The 18,137-nt window shown below is 43.6% G+C and overlaps 1 protein-coding gene across 1 annotated transcript; it reads left to right on the top strand.

Moving 5' to 3' along the window:
- Positions 1-327: 327 nt before the first annotated feature.
- LOC105521565 (olfactory receptor 15) lies at positions 328-1,517 on the top strand. The gene is given in 2 exon segments (XM_011955778.1): positions 328-1,243; positions 1,474-1,517. Coding segments are annotated over 2 exon segments (960 nt in total).
- The last annotated feature ends 16,620 nt before the right edge of the window (positions 1,518-18,137 follow it).

The raw sequence follows: 18,137 nt of genomic DNA, 5'->3' as shown, positions 1-18,137 counted from the left end.
TTCTCGCCATGTCTAGAATACTACACCTTCATCCCTACTTTAATGTCAACTGTTAGGGAAGTGCTATACAGAATCTGCCTCATATTTTAAGAACTTCCCAGAGCAATTATGCAGATTATCCCACCAACATAGCTGAAGACTTGGGGAGGTTCCTATGGAGTGGTTGAAATATAAAAGTTGGATTTTGGCACACATTTACTGCCTGAATACCCTGCACGTGTACCCCCAAACATTAAATCAAAGTTGAAAAGAAAATAAAAAAATAAAAATCACATTTATCCTCAAAATCTTGTCTCTTTCTCTCCAGCTGTATGTAAGGTGGATACCATGCAAGGAGAAAATGTGAATTTTTCCAGCACATTTGTCTTGTTGGGCTTCTCGGAGCATCCATAGCTAGAGATTCCTCTCTTTGGAGTTGTCCTGGTTTCCTTCATCCTCACCTTGATGGGAAACAGCTCCATCATCCTTCTCTCCCTCATGGAGCCCAGACTCCAGACCCTCATGTACTTCTTCCTGGACAATCTCTGTGTGCTCGACCTTTGTGTCACCTTCACCATTGTACCACAGCTGCTGGCCAACCTCTGGAGACCAGGGAAGACAATTGCTTCCTGGGGCTGCATCACGCAGGCCTACCTGTTCCACTGGACAGGTTGCACTGAATGTGCCCTGCTGGCAGTGATGGCTTTTGATTGCCATGTGACTATCTGCCAGCACCTCGGGTACACACTCATTATGCGTCCCTGGGTGTGTATGCACCTGGCAGCTGCAGCCTGTTCCAGTGGCCTGGCCAATTCCCTGATCCAAGCCACTCACCCCTTCCAGCTTCAATGCTGTGGTCACCACACCCTGGATCACTTCTGTGAGGTGCCTGTTCTGATCAAGCTGGCCTGTGGTGACACCACTGCTAATGACCTGTCCCTAACTGTGGGTGCTATCCCTTTTGCACTGGTGACATCCCTGCTTGTGCTCATCTCTTATGCCTTCATTGTGAGGGCTGTACTGAAGTTATCTTCAGCCAAAGGAAGGCACAAGGCTCTCAGCACCTGCAGTTCCCACTTGGTGGTCGTCGTCATGTACTTTGGATCAGCAATCTACATGTACGTCCAGCACTCTGCCAATAATACTCAAGCCAAGTTCATGTCTTTCTTCTACTCTGTTGTCACTCCACTGCTCAAACCATTCATCTACACCCTGAGAAATAAGAAAGTGAAGAGGGCGTGGAGTAGGATCCTAATATCCCAGGGTAAGGTTGTCTTGAAAAGCCAGATAATCTCTGCCTGCATGCATCCATTAATAATAGCATGTCGGCTTTCCAAATGAGTGTCCACAAGCTCCACGAAAGAGTTCCCATCTCTCAACATTAGCTACCCTGATGTCTGCAGAAGCTCTTTTGACTAGAAAGTGCTATCTTCTGAAATCCCAAATAGAGCCATTGTGCTTCTCTTGACCCTTCCCAAATGTCTTCCTTTTCAGTGGACACAATGGGCAGCATGGTCCATCCATCTATGGGAAGGTGAACAATACCATCTTTTCAAATCTCTTCCTGTAACTTCTCCCTTTTACCAGATGCTCTCAAGTAAATTTGCTAGAACACTTGAATAGGCCCCAAGAAGATTTCTAAATAAGACTTACTGGATTGATATGTGTCCTACTCAACTACTCATTCTAACCTCTCCTGTTTCCAAGCAACTCATGCCCTCCCTCCTTCCTCCAACACCTTCTCACCCTACAATTTATTCCATTCTTACTTCATCCATGCCCTCACAATCCATCTCATTCATTTATGAGATAATAATTTCAGCCTCACCATAACAGATTTACTTCTTTCAACTAATTTATGACAAATTTGATTCAATATATTAGATTCAATATATCTTATTTTATATATTTATGAGCCATCATCTGCATTTGTCTGTTTTCTCTGTTTCATTGTATGCTTCTAGAGATTAGAGACAGCCTTCTTCCATTGTATACTAATCACTAAATATTAAGCTCTAAATGCCTAAGACATAAGACATGGAGCAGTGATTGGACAGAGGTTTAAACTAAGGATTAGTAGAGTACAAAGGGCATCCCAATGTATTTGGACTCCAGAAGCACATAATGTCCTTGTCGAATTTGTTTTCACCACTTGCCAAAGCCATAGGAGACTCCCTTTTCTGAATGATGCCTACTTTTTAAAGTATGTTTTTTAAAATCTTTTTTTTTTTTTGGACACGGGGTCTCACTCTGTCACCCAGGCTGGAGTGCAATGGCACCATCTCGGCTCACTACAACCTCTGCCTCCTGGGTTCACATGATTTTCCTGCCTCAGTCTCCCGAGTAGTTGGGATTACAGGCACCTACCACCACGCCTGGCTAATTTTTGTATTTTTAGTAGAGACGGGGTTTTGCCATGTTGGTCAGTATGGTCCTGAACTCCTGACCTCAGGTGATCCGCCCGCTTCAGCCTCCCAAAGTGCTGGAATTACAGGCATGAGCCACTGAGCCCGGCCTAAATTCTTTTTTATAGAGACAGGGTCCTCCTGTATTGCCCAGGCTGGTCTCAAACTCAGGCAATCTTCCCAGCTTGGCCTCCCAAAATACTGGTATTACAGTCATGAGCCACTGTGCCTGGGCTGGAAGATAACTACTTTTGATCTCTCATAACAAATAGAGGGGAATTTAACCAGAAACTTACAGCAAAAAAATTTATACTATCCATTTATTCCCTATTCATAATATTATTTAAAAGTAGACATGATCAAAAACTAGGTCCAAGCCTCTCCTTTATGAAATGCCCTCCTTTTGCTCTTTTTAGTTTGTTTGTGTTTTAGGAGAAAGGGTTTGGCTCTGTAACCCAGGCTGGAGTACAGTAGCACAATCATAGCTTACTGCATCCTTGAACTCCTCCTGGGCTCAAAAAAATTAATTTAATTTAAGTTTAAAATTGGTTATGCTCTATAGTCTATGACTTGCCTTTTTGGTTTTTATTTTGTGTGTGTGCATTTTGTGTTTGTTTGTTTGTTATTGTTTGTTTGTTTTGAGACAAGATCTCACTGTGGCACCCATGCTGGAGTGCAGTGGCAGGATCATGGTTCACTGCAGCCTTGACCTCCAGGGTTCAAGCAATCCTCCCACCTCAGGTTCTCAAGTAGCTGGGACTACAGGTGCATGCTACCACACCTAGCTAACTTTTTTATTCTGCACAGGCAGGATCTCACTATGTTGCCCAGCTGGTCTTGAACTCCTGGCCTCAAGTCATCCTCCTGCTTTAGGCTCCCTGCCTGAGTTTCCCAAGTAGTTGAGACCACAAATGGGCACCATGATGCCCAGCTAAATGAAATGCCTTCCTTTTTCCATGTATCTAAACAGAAATTGACTTCCCAGCCCAACATTGTTGAGATGAAGACAAATGCTTTCCTCATAATGAGGCATCTGCTTCAAAGTGGGCATGGTTCTGAACATCTGATCCCTTGCTAACATTTCCTAGGGCAGAGTAGACAGTCAGGGGTGGTATCAAATCAGAGCTCCATAGTTCATTTGGACTAAATTTGATGGGCAGGTTCCTCTCTTATCGTTATAACTTCAAAGAGAAAGCAAGTATACTTTTTCTCAGAAAGTTTGAACATTTGACATGTTCTACTTGTAACTTTTGAAATTTTCTGTGTGGAAAGAGTTCAGAAAAATCTTGCTGTAAACAATTTTATTGTCAGATTATTAACACTAATTTGTTTTCCAAAAGAGAGAGAAAACATTAAGGGCCCAGGATCCTTCATGAGAAATTGAACAATAGAGTGCCAGAGGGTACACTAGTGAGATTTCTGACAAGAAGAGAGGTTTACTTCTGAGAAAAGATTTTTTGAACCAGTGAGCATTGATTTACAAAGGGAGATATCAAAGAGTAGAGCCAACTGGCCGCTCGGACTGGGGCAGAAGATTGTTAGGAATGCACGTCCATCTTGAGTATAAACCACTAATCCATATGCTCAGAGTCTGTGCAACACTTTATAAAACCCACAAGAAAGCAGCTTTATAGAAGAGAAGTGATTGGAAAAGGTGATAGAAGATAAGAGTGTAGTCAGTCCTTCCATCAGCAAGCCAATGCATTCTCTGCCCTACCAAATCTCCCTAAAATACCAAACGTCTGTGGTCAAGGAATCAAAAACCAAAAGCAGCAGTGGCTTGATGTGTCTCACCAACGGTGAGAGCCTTATTCATCCAGCTACATCCATCTCCACTGTGAGAATGTTTCTGTTATGTGATAAGAGTGCAGGGCTTCCCTTCCCTGGATGATAAAACTCTGCCTTTGGACTCTTTAGATCCATTCCATTGTTTGCTATTCTGCCATTGTAAAAAAAAAAAAAAAAAAAAAAGCTGACGGTTCATTTTCTAGCTTTCCTTGGTTACATTCTAGGTACAAAGAAGGACACTTTGCTTGGCTTGATAACAGAAGCATGTTTATAAATAGTAATGAAAGTAGACCATATATCCTCATGACTCATCTCAGTCATTGAGTGACTTTTCTCAAATGATTCTCAGAGTGTGTCTTCATTTATCATTATCAATATGATGGAGAGACTTGCTGTGGCTCCCTGCTATGAATTTAATATTTAGCTTCTCCCAGAATTCATATGTTGAAGCCTTGACCCCCAGTGTGATGGCATTTGGAGGTGGGACTCTTAGGAGGTAATTAGGTCATGAAAGTGAAGTCCTCATGATGGGATTAGGGCCTTTATAAGAAGAGAAATGCAAAAGATGATCTCTCTCTCTCTCTCGCTCGCTCTCATACACACACACACACACACACACACACAAGAAAGCAGTCATCTATAAGGAGCCTCACCAGAAACTGAATCTTCCAGGACCTTGATTTTGGATTTCCCGGACTCTGGAACTGTAGAGAATAAATGTCTGGTGTCTGCGCCACCCAGTGTGCAGTATTTAAGACAGCCCAAGCAGACTAAGACACTCCCTACACATGGACTGAAGACACCTCATTTCCCTGTGGTTGGAACTTGCAGCCTGCTATGTTCTGAGATGTGGGCATTTGGCTTCCCATCCACAGAGGCAATTCAACACCACTGGGAATGAAAGGGAGTCTCAAGAGGTAATACATGAAGGCTTAAAATAAACCTCTGGGAATTGAGCAGTACATTAGAGGATACTGTGAAGCCACGAGAAATAAGTGAGAGAACAGGTGCACCTGTGCAACAGATCACCCAGGGTGTAAATAACCAACAGGTTAGCTGGACATCGTACTGTGTGCCTGGAGTCCCAGCTGCTTGGGAGGCAGAGGTTGGAGAATCTCTTGAGCTCAGGAATTTAAGGCTGCAGTGAGCTATGATCACACCACCTCACTCCAGCCTGGGTAACAAAATGAGACCCTGTCTCTAAGTTTAAAATATAAAAAACAACAGATACTAAGGTGCCCTGCAATGCCCTGCAATTTGGCATGTGTATACACATACGTGTTTAAAAGAAATTAGGTTATTTTAGGTTTCTACAATCTTTACAGAAATACCTTCCTTATGGAAACTTGCAGCTTCACTTCCATACACTTGGAGTTCTTAGAATGCCCCCACATGAAATTAATACAGTCATTCTACAGCAATCCAACATCATTAATTAGTTAATTTTGGTCAGTTCTATCACCACTGACCCCAGTCTTAAAATCTACCACAAAGCCAAAGGTTTAACAAACAGTGGTTGAAAGAATTACTCTAGAATTTCCTGTTGCAAGTACTGTGATCCGTAAACCAATTATGCACAAAAGACACTAGGACTTCAACAGAGTGATGGGAGTAAAGACAGGTCTCCTTACAGAGAAAACGTGGTTCCCAGCTTTGGAGAGCCCAGTGAAGCTCTCAGTTTCTTCAAGTCCCCAAAGTCTAATGGTGCACACAATGGAATAAGCAGAATGGGACTATAAGGCAGATTCTTCCACTCACTGATTCTTAGTCTGACAGTGGTGTGAGCAGATAGCACTGAGCTGAGCTTTATAGAAAGCAGTGAAATAAATGTCCTGGATGAGAGAGGAAATGGGGAGAATATTCCAAGAGAGGAAAGAGCATTTAAAAGGTATATTTCATTTTTGGAAAACTCCTCCCCTTTATCTTCGTGAGCAAACCCAGTCCTCATTTTCAAACCAGTCAGGCCAACCAGACTTACTCTTCACCTGAAAAGGCCTCTGTCGACTCTTAATTAAATAAGCGTGTTAAACACTTCCATGTGGGAGCCAAAGCCTGTGTACACATGGACACAGAGTGTGGAATAATAGGCACCGGAGCCTCGGAAGGGTGTAAGAGTGGGAGGGGTGAGGGATGGGAAATTGAGTGTGGTGCATACTCTTCAGGTGATGGTTACGCTAAACGCCCTCATTCACCACAAGCAGTCTAGCCAGGTCTCAAAGCTGCACTTACACCCCTAGTACATCTATACAAATAAAAAAATGCATCTCCGTGACGTTTTTTTCAAGCCTGCATTCTAACTCTAGAATAGGTATTAACAGAGAGATGAGAAGGAGGCAACAGGAAACCAATACCCAGGATGGAAGCGGGGCCCCGGCGCCGCAGCGTGCTCGCCCCCTGGTGGGCGTCAGGTGATGTTGCCTTCAGCCGTTCCTACCTAAGCGCTCTCTGTGCTTTCTCTCTGCCGTAAATGATACTTTTTTTTTTTTAAGTATCCCTTTAGTGAGGATTTTGGGCCATAGAGCAATGCTTCTTAGTCGTCTTCAGGAAGGGTTAAAGGAACACTTTTTTACTGTGAAGTGGAAGAAAAGTGATTGTGAAGAGGGAGTGGGGAAGAAGTAACCCGTGAAAGTTGAAGCAAATCGTCTACAGTATCTCTCAAACGTGATTTCTCAGTTTCCTTGTAATACTTCTCCTGCAACATTTGGGAATTTCAGAAATTATTTTACGTTAGAATGAAAGATAACAGAGGATAGTAGCCATCTCGTTTCTGATCTTAAAACTTGAGTGGGGGGTGGAAATGGGTTTTTAGTAAGCAAGTCTTGCCAGTACTGTGTGCCTTGAATATCTGACATATTCCCCAGGGCAGAAAGAGGAAGAAGGGGCGGTAGTCCCAGCTACTCGGGAGGCTGAGGCAGGAGAATGGCGTGAACCCGAGAGGAGGAGCTTGCAGTGAGCTGAGATCTGGCCACTGCACTCCAGCCTGGGTGACAGAGCAAGACTCCGTCTCAAAAAAAAAAAAAAAAAAAAAAAAAGGCAAGAGATAAGAAGTGTTGATGAGAATGTGGAAAGGGGGAGCTTGTACACTGTGGGTGGGAATGTGGATTGGTGCAGCCATTATGGACCACAGTTTGGAGATTCCTAAAGAAGTTAAAAACAAAACTCCTATATGATCCAGCAATTCCTCTTGTGGGTGTATACCTAAAGAAAATTGAGTAACCACCTCATAAAGCCTTCTGCTCTCCCATGTTCATTGCAGCATTATTCACAATAGCCAAGGAATGAAGACAACCTAAGCGTCTGTCAGTGAAGGAATAGACAGACTGTGAGCTGGCCAGCTAGACGGCTAGATAGACATAAGCATCTCACTGCCTTAAAAAGAAGGAAATGCCTCTCTCCACACTTCTGGCTTCAGATTAACCACTGATATGCTCTCTTACACTATGGTTTTGATAGGGACAGGAGTCAGAGAAATTCTAGGCAGAAAAGGGTGGGGTCCCTGGTGAAGCCCCACCCTCAAGTCTAGAACCATTGCCCAAAGTGAGAACATCTTCATTTTTCTGCTCAAATGTTACCTTTTCCCAAAGCCCCCTGGCCCGCCCATTCTGTACCCATAAAAACCCCAGGCTCCACTGGCAGAGGAACGGCAGAAAAGAAGAGAAGAGAAGAAGCAGCCAGATGTCAGAGAAGAGCTTGACTTCAGAGGGACGGCTTGACAGTGGGGCTTCAGAGAAGAGCCTGGCCGGGGACAGCCAGAGTCCAGGGGATGACCACTTTCCCACTCCATACCCTTTCCAGCTCCCCTTCCCACTGAAAGCCACTTTCATCAACAATAAAATCCTCTGTATTCACCACCCTCCAAAAAAAAAAAAAAAGGAAGGAAATGCTGCCATTTAAACATAATTTGAACAGACCTGAAGGATATTATGCTAAGTGAAATAAGCCAGACAGAAAAAGAAAAATATTGCATGATCTCACTTATATATGGAATCTGAAAAAAAGGTCAAATATACAGACCAAGAGAATAAAACAGTGGTTGGGGTTCAGGCAATGGAGAAAGGTAGATGAAAGGATACAAAGTAGCAGATATACAGAATGGACAAGTTGGAAGATCTAATGTACAGCATAACTTAAGGACCAGAGTTAATAAAGCATATTAGACTCAGAATTTTTGCTGAGTAGATTACAGTTGCTTTTCTCCTCTTGCCATCAGCTGGCATAGATAACTATGAGGTGATGGCTATGGTAATTGTTTCACCATAGTAACCATTTTACTACCTCTATATGCATCCCGTAATATCATGTGGTATGCCTTAAGCATGCACAACAAAATTTATTTATTTATTTATTTATTTATTTTTTTTTTCTTTTTTTTTGAGACGGAGTCTCGCTCTGTCACCCAGGCTGGAGTGCAGTGGCCAGATCTCAGCTCACTGCAAGCTCCGCCTCCCGGGTTCACGCCATTCTCCTGCCTCAGCCTCCCGAGTAGCTGGGACTACAGGTGCCCGCCACCTCGCCCAGCTAGTTTTTTGTATTTTTTAGTAGAGACAGGGTTTCACCGTGTTAGCCAGGATGGTCTCGATCTCCTGACCTCGTGATCCGCCCGTCTCGGCCTCCCAAAGTGCTGGGATTACAGGCTTGAGCCACCGTGCCCGGCACAACAAAATTTATTTTTTAAAAAAAGAATAAAGCTTTGTATGTAAAGCTCTTCCCACCCGTTTGTCGAACTAGAATTCTTAATTTTAACTTAATACCTTATTTAACTCATTTTTAAATATGAAAAGTGACAAACTGTGGTACAGTGATAATGCATCCTAAAGCTAGTAAGAAGACTATTATTTGCATTTTCTTCTAGACTCACATAAAGCATTTTACTGTCTATCTACAGCACGTATTAGCCCTGGACTCTGTCAGATTTATTTAATAATTATAGAAACTATTTGGAAGTAATTATAAATTAATTATTTTGGAAAAATCTCACTAGGTATAATCTGTCAGCAAATACAAAGAGTTACTGAAGTTCATAATTCAGAGCCATACTCTCACATGACCTGAAATGCTTTTTAAAGTGTAATGTTTCACAAATACAAATTAAAATTTGTTGTGGTAAGTTATCTGTCACACTACGTCTCTCACAGAGGGTACTATTTAATCTTTCTATTTCCTTCTTTACCATTCCTCCTCATTTTCTTTTCCTTTTTAAAAAAATATTGTTTTTTAAATCTTACTTTACTTAATATTTCTTAATTCCCAGATCTTACATTATAAGACTTTATTTTTTTCCAACATGGTTTTTCCTGTCTGGTTAATCTACAAATGTAGTCCTTATACATGAAATCTAATTTTGCAATGCTTTCCTGCTGAAGCAGTCCTTCATTTTCCTTTCATTTGTAGCTAACCACATGTTTGTATTTACAATACCTTGCAGAAATGAAGTCATAGCCACTGATTTGCACCCAGAGTGACTGCCATTACATAGCCCGAAACTAGTTACAACATCGATGACTTTGTTACTTATGTGATTTTTACTAAATCAAAAATCAAACTGTGGGATCTTAGAAAAACGCCTGGGTTATTTTTCATTTTAATTGATTAGATGCCAAAGAGGCAAAAATCATAGATGATACTTAATTCTGGTCTGATCTTCTTTATTTATTTCTGAACAAAAGTCTTGCCCGTAAATCTAGTGAAGACATTATTGTATCAATCAGTAAATTATGTGGCATGGATGCTATGGATATTGCCGTCTATCAGAGCAGTCTGAGGATACTGCAAGGCAAGAAAACTCTGTTACTGCAGGTGGGTCAGTTCTAACATCTTCATGGGTTTAGCACGGATACAGCTCAGAGGTGTGGCTGTGTTTCATCCTGATTAGTATTCACCAGTGCACATCTCAGAAGTCATTAAACTTGATGATGATAATGATGATCAGGTTGAACGTCCCTCCAGAAGGAACTGTTCTTGGCCCTCCACCTCTCCCAGCCAGGAATAGGTCCTTTTTGAGGCATTCTTTGTTGTCCTTTCTTTTCCTTCTTAATCTTTCTCACAGCTATGCTTCATAGTTATGCGACAATTTGCTTAATGTCTCTTTTTCTACACCATTCTGGTAGCTCCACATGGGCCCAAATACTTTCTTATAGCTTTATTCAGATATAATTTGCATATAACAAAATTTATTCATTTTAATACTCAATTTGATGAGTTTTGCTAAGTGTAAGCAGTCATGCAACTACCATTCCAAACAATGTAAAACACTTCTGTCACTCCAAAGTTTCCTTGAGGGCACAAATAATTCCATTTACACTACATCTCACCATTAGTCACAGCACATGGCACATCATAAGAATTTCTTGGCCAGACACGGTGGCTCACACCTGTAAGCACTTTGGGAGGCTAAGGAGGGCGGATCATGAGGTCAAGGATTCAAGTCCAACCTGACCAACATGGTGAAACCCCATCTCTACTAAAAATACAGAAATTAGCCAGGCCTGGTGGCATGCACCTGTAATCCTAGCTACTTGGGAGGCTGAGGCAGGAGAATCGCTTGAACCTGGGAGGCAGAGGTTGCAGCGAGCCAAGATCACGCCACTGCACTCCAGCCTGGGAAACAGAGCAACACTCCATTTCAAAAACAAAAACAAAAAAAAAAGAATTTCTTAAATATTTGTCGATGGGTGAATGGAAGGAAAGAAAGCAAGAAGGGAAGTGTGGACTGCCACTTACTAAGTTTTGTACCAGGAACTGTACTAATATATTTGCATATGTTATTTCAGTTATTCTTATATCAATGCAGTGGTCAGAAATTATTATTGCAGGCCGGGCGCGGTGGCTCAAGCCTGTAATCCTAGCACTTTGGGAGGCCGAGACGGGCGGATCACGAGGTCAGGAGATCGAGACCATCCTGGCTAACACGGTGAAACCCCGTCTCTACTAAAAAATACAAAAACTAGCCGGGCGAGGTAGCGGGCGCCTGTAGTCCCAGCTACTCCGGAGGCTGAGGCAGGAGAATGGCGTGAACCCGGGAGGCGGAGCTTGCAGTGAGCTGAGATCTGGCCACTGCACTCCAGCCTGGGGGACAGAGCGAGACTCCGTCTCAAAAAAAAAAAAAAGAAATTATTATTGCTATTGTGCCAGTAAAGGAAACCGAGCCTCAGAAGACTTATGCAACTCATTTCAAGTCCCAAGCTTCATACGTGAGGCCCGGGGTTTGAATCCAGTTCATCTGGCTGCAAACGCCCATTTTTCACCACTTCCATCTATTGGACTCATGTTAAATAAATATCAGCCAAAATATATTCCTTGTGGATATTAGTGTGATTCTTTCTTTTCTGTACTCAAATCCTAACCACAGCTGAAATAACATGCAATTCTAGAAATACAGGCAATCCACATCACGCCTGCCCTCTCCACAGGGAACCCCCCCAGTTCACACCAAGCAGAGCAACTCTTCTCTTTTCTCATCCTAGAATGCCAGAAATTATAAAACAGTTTTTGACTCCCAGCTGCCTTCATCTTCAATCTCCTCTGACTGCAGCTGCATTAAGTATTTATCATCATCTATTTGATCATTAAATGTATCCATTTGTTTTTCAGTTGTTAATCCGTGACATTGATATCAACACAGACTGCGTTAGATCACATTCTTCTGGAGGTTGGAATTACTAATATCTGTGCTTTATTATATCTTATAACACAATAATATTACAAAAGAAATCTCAGAAAATCTTCCTGAAATCACTGCCAGAATTGAGTTCAGTTTCCTAAGACATAAAACCCAGATCAGTGCTGTGAATAAGATGGAAGCTTATTACTTTTATGTCAAAGAAACTGGAAGCCAACAGTTCACAGCACCTATGTGACCATCAAATATCAAGTACACTGGCTCCTTCTCAATGTTCCACCTTTCTTTCTTTCTTTCTTTCTTTCTTTTTTTTTTTTTTTTTTTTTTTTTTTTTTTTTTTTTTTTTTTGGAGTTTCGCTCTTGTTGCCCAGGCTGGAATGCAATGGCATAATTTCAGCTCACTACTACCTCCACCTCCCAGGTTCAAGCGATTCTCCTGCCTCAGGCTCCCAAGTAGCTGGGGTTACAGGCATGCGCCACCACGCCTGGCTAATTTTTTGTATTTTTAGTAGAGACAGGGTTTCTTCATGTTGGTGAGGCCGGTCTCAAACTCCCAACCTTAGGTGATCCGCCCGCCTCAGCCTCCCAAAGTGCTGGGATTACAGGTGTGAGCCACCTGTGGCTGGCCTGTTCCACCGTTCTTAGTATGTGCCTTTCTTCTTTAAGATTGCTTTAAGATCAAATATGGCTGCTAGGGCTCTAGCCATCAAGACTACGTTCCATGCACAAAAATAGAGAAAGGAGGATTGGCTAATATTTTTCCAAGCTTTCCCAGTTATTTTATCTCATTAGCTTCCCCTATCTGTTAGAAAGCCTGGAAAATATAATCACATCACAGAGTACCTTGCTGCGTGGAGTAAAAGGGGGTACCAACAATAAGAGTGGGAGAACAGATATGTGAAGAAAGATGATCAAGATGACAATTAGCACAATTCCAGTGGGACCCTGTGTCAGAGTTAGCCATGAGAGTTTCCAACTACAATTGCATCTCGGTTTTCTCAGCACAAAACTGCCTATTCCACCTTTCTCCCCCCAACTGCACAGGTATGTAAGCCTCTCCACCTCTGGAAATTATCCCAGCTGGATAACAAGACAGTGTTTAAGGCCAGGCATGGTGGCTCATGCCTGTAATCCCAGCACTTTGGGAGGCCAAGGCAGGCGGATCACCTGAGGCCAGGAGTTTGAGACCAGCCTGGCCAACATGGTGAAACCCTGTCTCTACTAAAAACACAAAAAAGTAGCCGGGAGTGAGTACATGCCTGTAATCCCAGCACTTTGGGAGGCCGAGGCGGGCGGATCACCTGAGGCCAGGAGTTTGAGACCAGCCTGGCCAACATGGTGAAACCCTGTCTCTACTAAAAACACAAAAAAGTAGCCGGGCGTGATGGCAGGCGCCTGTAATCCCATAGACTCGGGAGGCTGAGGCAGGAGAATCACTTGAACCTGGGAGGTGGAGGTTGCAGTGAGCCGAGATTGCGCCACTGTACGCCAGCCTGGGCGACAAGAGCGAAACTCTGTCTCAAAAAAAAAGAAAAAATGACAGTGTCTAAGACGTCCCTGGTGCCTCATCTGGCTCTCCGCGGAAGAGAGTACAACAGAGCATGCTTAGAATTAGGGACAGCTCCCACTTCATTGCCAAAGCACAGTCGCACCGTCTTCCTCTGGTACATACTCTCTCTCCTCCCTCCATCCCCAGTGGGTAAAAATAGAGCCCTGACTCACGGCCATGACTCACCCTGTGTCCACTTAGACATCTAAAGCTAGAGAGAAAAGATGATCAAGTCAAAACCTAGAGAGGGAGAGTAACTGCACCAAGGTGCTGCTGTTCACAGTGGTTCCTGTAGCAGCATTTAATCACATGAATTACTGCTCATGAATTAAAATTTGCGCTATAAGAATTCTATTCGGCCATAAAAAAATGAAGTCATGTCTTTGCTGCAATGTGGATGGAACTGGAGGCCACTATCTTACGCCAAACCACGGAGAAACAGAAAGTCAAATACCACGTTCTCGGTTACAAGTGGCAGCGAAATGATGTGTCCACAGGGATGCAGAGGATGGAGTAAGAGACCCTGGAGACTACGGAGGGTAGGAGGGTGTCAGGGGGTGAGGGAGGAGAAATTACGTGGGGTAAAATGTACATTATTCGGGTGATAGTTACACTAAATGCCCAGATTTCACCACTGCACAATATATCCATGTAACAAAATTGCACCAGTAGCCCTTAAATTTATACAAACAAGAAAATTTAAAAAAAAAATAAAATTTGCACTACTTCTTGCGGGCTCTCTAACGACTTTTTTATCTCCTCCATGTGAAAAATAGAATAGGGTGCTGAGACAATATATCAACAAGAACAACAAAAACCCCTCAACATGTATTACTCTGTGCCACTCATTGTTCTGAGTGCTTTACAAGTACCAATTCATTCCACCCTTGTAACAGACTGTGCAAAACAATACTAATGTTTCTTGTATTTTTTAGATGACACAAGTGAGGCACAGATAGGTTAGGTAACCTGCTCAAAGACACACAGCATGAGGACCGAGCCTGGTGCTGTAGCCAGTCCGGTCTCATGCTTTAACTGAATCACACACTCTAGTTACTACTCCACTCTGATGTTACAGTAATCGCCCCACCATGCACCAACCCTGAAGAGTTCAACACACGCAAACACACACACACACACACACAGAGTTCTCATTCCCCATTATTGATCCATTTTCTCTGGTTTTCTGGTCTTCTGGGATTTGCCATTAATTGCAAGAACTCCAAGCTCTCACACCACCTCAATTATCAGCTAACTCCTTAGACACTAATTAAATAAAATTTCAGGGTTAGGGATAATTTCACAGCCAGAGCAGGGCAAGTCTGGGGAGAACGAGCAGGGCCCTTATAGAAAACAGTGGGGAGGATGAGACCAAGGTAAACCTGAGGGATAATTCTGAAATGAACAGGAACGTGACACGGGCACGGTGTGTTGCCTGAAAGCTTTATCCTCGGAAGCGACCTCCAGCATGTCAAGGTGTCTGTAGGCAACTCTGGGAGACCAAGGTCAGGGCAGATCCACGGACCTCACGCACTGCCAGGGGAGAGTCCAGAAAAGCCTGAGTCTCCCCAGCAAGCCTGTTGCAACGGACAGCAGACTCCTTCTAGACTGAGAAGAATCTCTCAGACTTGCTCAGAGGGTGGGGTTCCAGCAAATGGCAAGGCCACGGTGGCCCATCAGAGGAAATGAGCTGTGTCTTCCTGGAATATGAAGAGCATTTCTAGTAAGTCCATCCTTAAATATCCCTCCGCAACGAAGGCCAGTACAGGCTGCAATACAGCCTTCAGTCCTAAACCAAGGCTTCTGTAGGAGCCAGGTACCCTGGAGGTAAGTGATTCATCCTCAACTCTAGGCAAGCTAAAATCTGTACCGCGCGGTGGAGGTGCAGGCTGCGGCAGTATTAACACTGGTCTCTGCTGGAGACCAGGGGCACGTGAGGTTAGGGTTAGGGTTAGGGTCAAGGACCACGCATTCAGCAGCAAGTGTAAAATTGTGTTGTGTCGTTTTATCTAGAAAAGAGAGCCGGGAGCAGTACGGGATGCTCTGCCTGTAGGTAGGCATGCTCTCTGACACTCATCGGAACAGCGGACGTTTCACACAGTGAATGGGGACCCTGAGCCCCTTCCTCTGCTTCCCCCTATTTTTGAGGATGCTGAATCGCAGTCACAAGGGCAGTATTGAGCTGAGCAGGGCCATGGAAAGAGAGAAAAAGAGAACGCAAAGCTGAATAGTATCAGTCCCCGAGAAAGCAAGCTTCAAATTGAAAAATCTGAAAAAGTCAGACCACATAAAAAGGCGAAGAAGTGTGGCGGTGGTAGGGGGGAGGCCTGTGCGGAGGGGCCCACCCTGCGTGAGCCGTGTGCTGAGGGCTGTGCAGCCGTATCCTCCCTCCCATAGGCCATCCCTGCTGGGCCCCAGCTCCTTCTCCTCCTCTTCCCCTCCTCCCCAGCACTAGAAGGAATAACTGATGAGGCTGAGGACTCTACCTAACCTCCGGAATAAGGAGCTATTTGAGGGATGAGGCTTTTAGATTTGCTAACAAAATCAATAATCATTTTTGTGAATTAATTGCATTCTTTATGCTGTGAATGACACAATATGTAAGATGTTCATGTTCTTACTCATAAGTGGGAGCTGATCAATGAGAACACATGGACACAGGGAGGGGAACATCACACACCGGGGTCTATTGGGGCGTAGGGTCTAGGGGAGGGAGAGCATTGGGAGAAATACCTAATGTAGATGACGGGTTGATGATTCAGCAAACAACCATGGCACGTGTATACCTGTGTAACAAACCTGCACGTTCTGCACATGTATCCCAGAACTTAAAGTATAACTTAAAAAAAAAAAGAAAAGAAAAAAAGAAATTGCAATCTCCCTAAAAAGTAAAAAATTAACATATTGGAAATGATTATCAAATGATACAGCACATTTAAAATTTTTCCATTAGATGAGGTCTTTAACATTTTTCAGGTTTACAGGGTGTTTAACAAAGTCGTGCATGCAAAAGGGAAACTGGGCTAGGTGAGGTGGCTCACGCCTGTAATCCCAGCACTTTGGGAGGTCAAGGTGGGAGGATCACTTGAGTCTAGGAGTTCGAGACTAGTCTGAGCAATAGCAAGACCCTATCTCTATTTATTTTAAGTAAATATAAATTTTTTAAAGGGAAAGTGTTTGTTACTTTTGAGAGTGACAGATTATGACATCCAGAGGCTTACGAGAAAGTAACTTCCCCTCCGTGTGAACCAGCATTGGGTGTTTAAATAGCTTACCCCATGGAGTCGTACCCCAGTCCCTGAACGAGGTGAACTTCTTAATCTTTCTGAACCTCTGAGTTTTCAAGTTATTGAAACGGGATATGGGAAGGCACATATGCGGTGCCTGGTGCACAGACAGCGAGCTGGTGGGTGCCCATTCAAAGCTGACTTACTTCCCTTCTCCTCTCAATGCTAGGAATGTGTTTAATCTTTCAAATTAAAGTGTTATGATAAATCAGACCTCAGGTCCGCTGTGGCAATAGGGATATTCATGGTCCTCAAATGCCCTTGTACTGTGGGAGCTACAGAAGACGATGAATAGTGTTAAATTAGTGAGGACAGTTAAAGGAAAGAAACTGGGCTGTCCTGAAACCAGAGGCGGGACATGAAGGGAAGGGAAGGAGGTAAGATTCCCAAGACATTCCTGCTATTCCCAGCAGGAGGATGTGCACTTTCCCAGATCCTGGCACAGGATGAGAAAGGACTGTGCATGCACAGGGATGCTAACTACATTGCAGAGGCTGCTGAGTGAGACTGAGAATAAAGATGAAGAGGTGGAGTTGAGGCTGGGCTTCTGTGCTCTCAAGCCCCTGTGCCAGCTAATGTCTCGATTGTACTTATCAGACTCCTGTCTAAGAAAAAGCATGCCATTGAACCAGGATGGCAAATGCAAACAAATAAGGAGAAAGGGGCTCTTAACTAAGGAGAAAGGGGCTGTTTCTCTTTTTGTGATGAAAGAGTCCCTGTTACTATCAGTTCAGGAAAACATTGCTGTCATTAAGCCTTGTCCCCAAGACTCTCTGGAGTGTAATCCCAATGATGGCCTCTGCAGCTGAACAGAGCCTAGACCAGGCTATCCCGGTTGTGGGATGGAAGGCTGCATTCTAGATTGAAGAAAGACACCCTTTGGACTAATAAGCAATAAAATCTATGATCCATAAAATTCTGTTTGCCCATCTCATAAGCTGCTTTCTAGAAATTCCACAAACTGCTGTAAATTTGATTTTAGATCTTGTGTGGTGGAATAGCTAACAATGCATTCCATCAAGCTTCAGCAGAGATTTCAGCAGCAAATGTCAGGGATAAGACATAGATAATATGGATATATTAATCATAAGGATTATATATCCTCCAGGGAATGATATCTATCTAAGGGTGTATCACAGCCCGCGGGTTCACAGACTAGCCTGCCAGCAGCCGTGGCCTAAGTGCTGCTGTTAAAATACCATGTGGTGGCTGCCAAGGCAGAGGGACATGACGGGTCTCAGAAGAAACTGCAGAAATTCAGTGCGAACACGATACAATCAGCAGGTAGCTCCTTGAGCGATGGGTTCTTATATTTTTGGTAATTGAAACACCTAAAGGTATCTTTGCTCTTAAGGCCTGAGTCTCAGAAAGATGACTTCGTGTGAGGGTGAGTGAGGGGTTGAAGCTGCCTGCAGAGAGGCAGGTAGCAAGCTCCAAGAGGCGTCCTGGTGAAGGTTTCTGCCTAGGATGGCAGTGGTGAGGATACAGACAGTGCGTGCCTGCAACAATGC

Source organism: Colobus angolensis, unplaced genomic scaffold, assembly GCF_000951035.1.
Source record: "Colobus angolensis palliatus isolate OR3802 unplaced genomic scaffold, Cang.pa_1.0 Scaffold40, whole genome shotgun sequence".
In the NCBI taxonomy this organism is placed as follows: domain Eukaryota; kingdom Metazoa; phylum Chordata; class Mammalia; order Primates; family Cercopithecidae; genus Colobus; species Colobus angolensis.
Note: the sequence above shows the minus strand (reverse complement) of the source record. Positions and strands in the feature narration are given on the sequence as shown.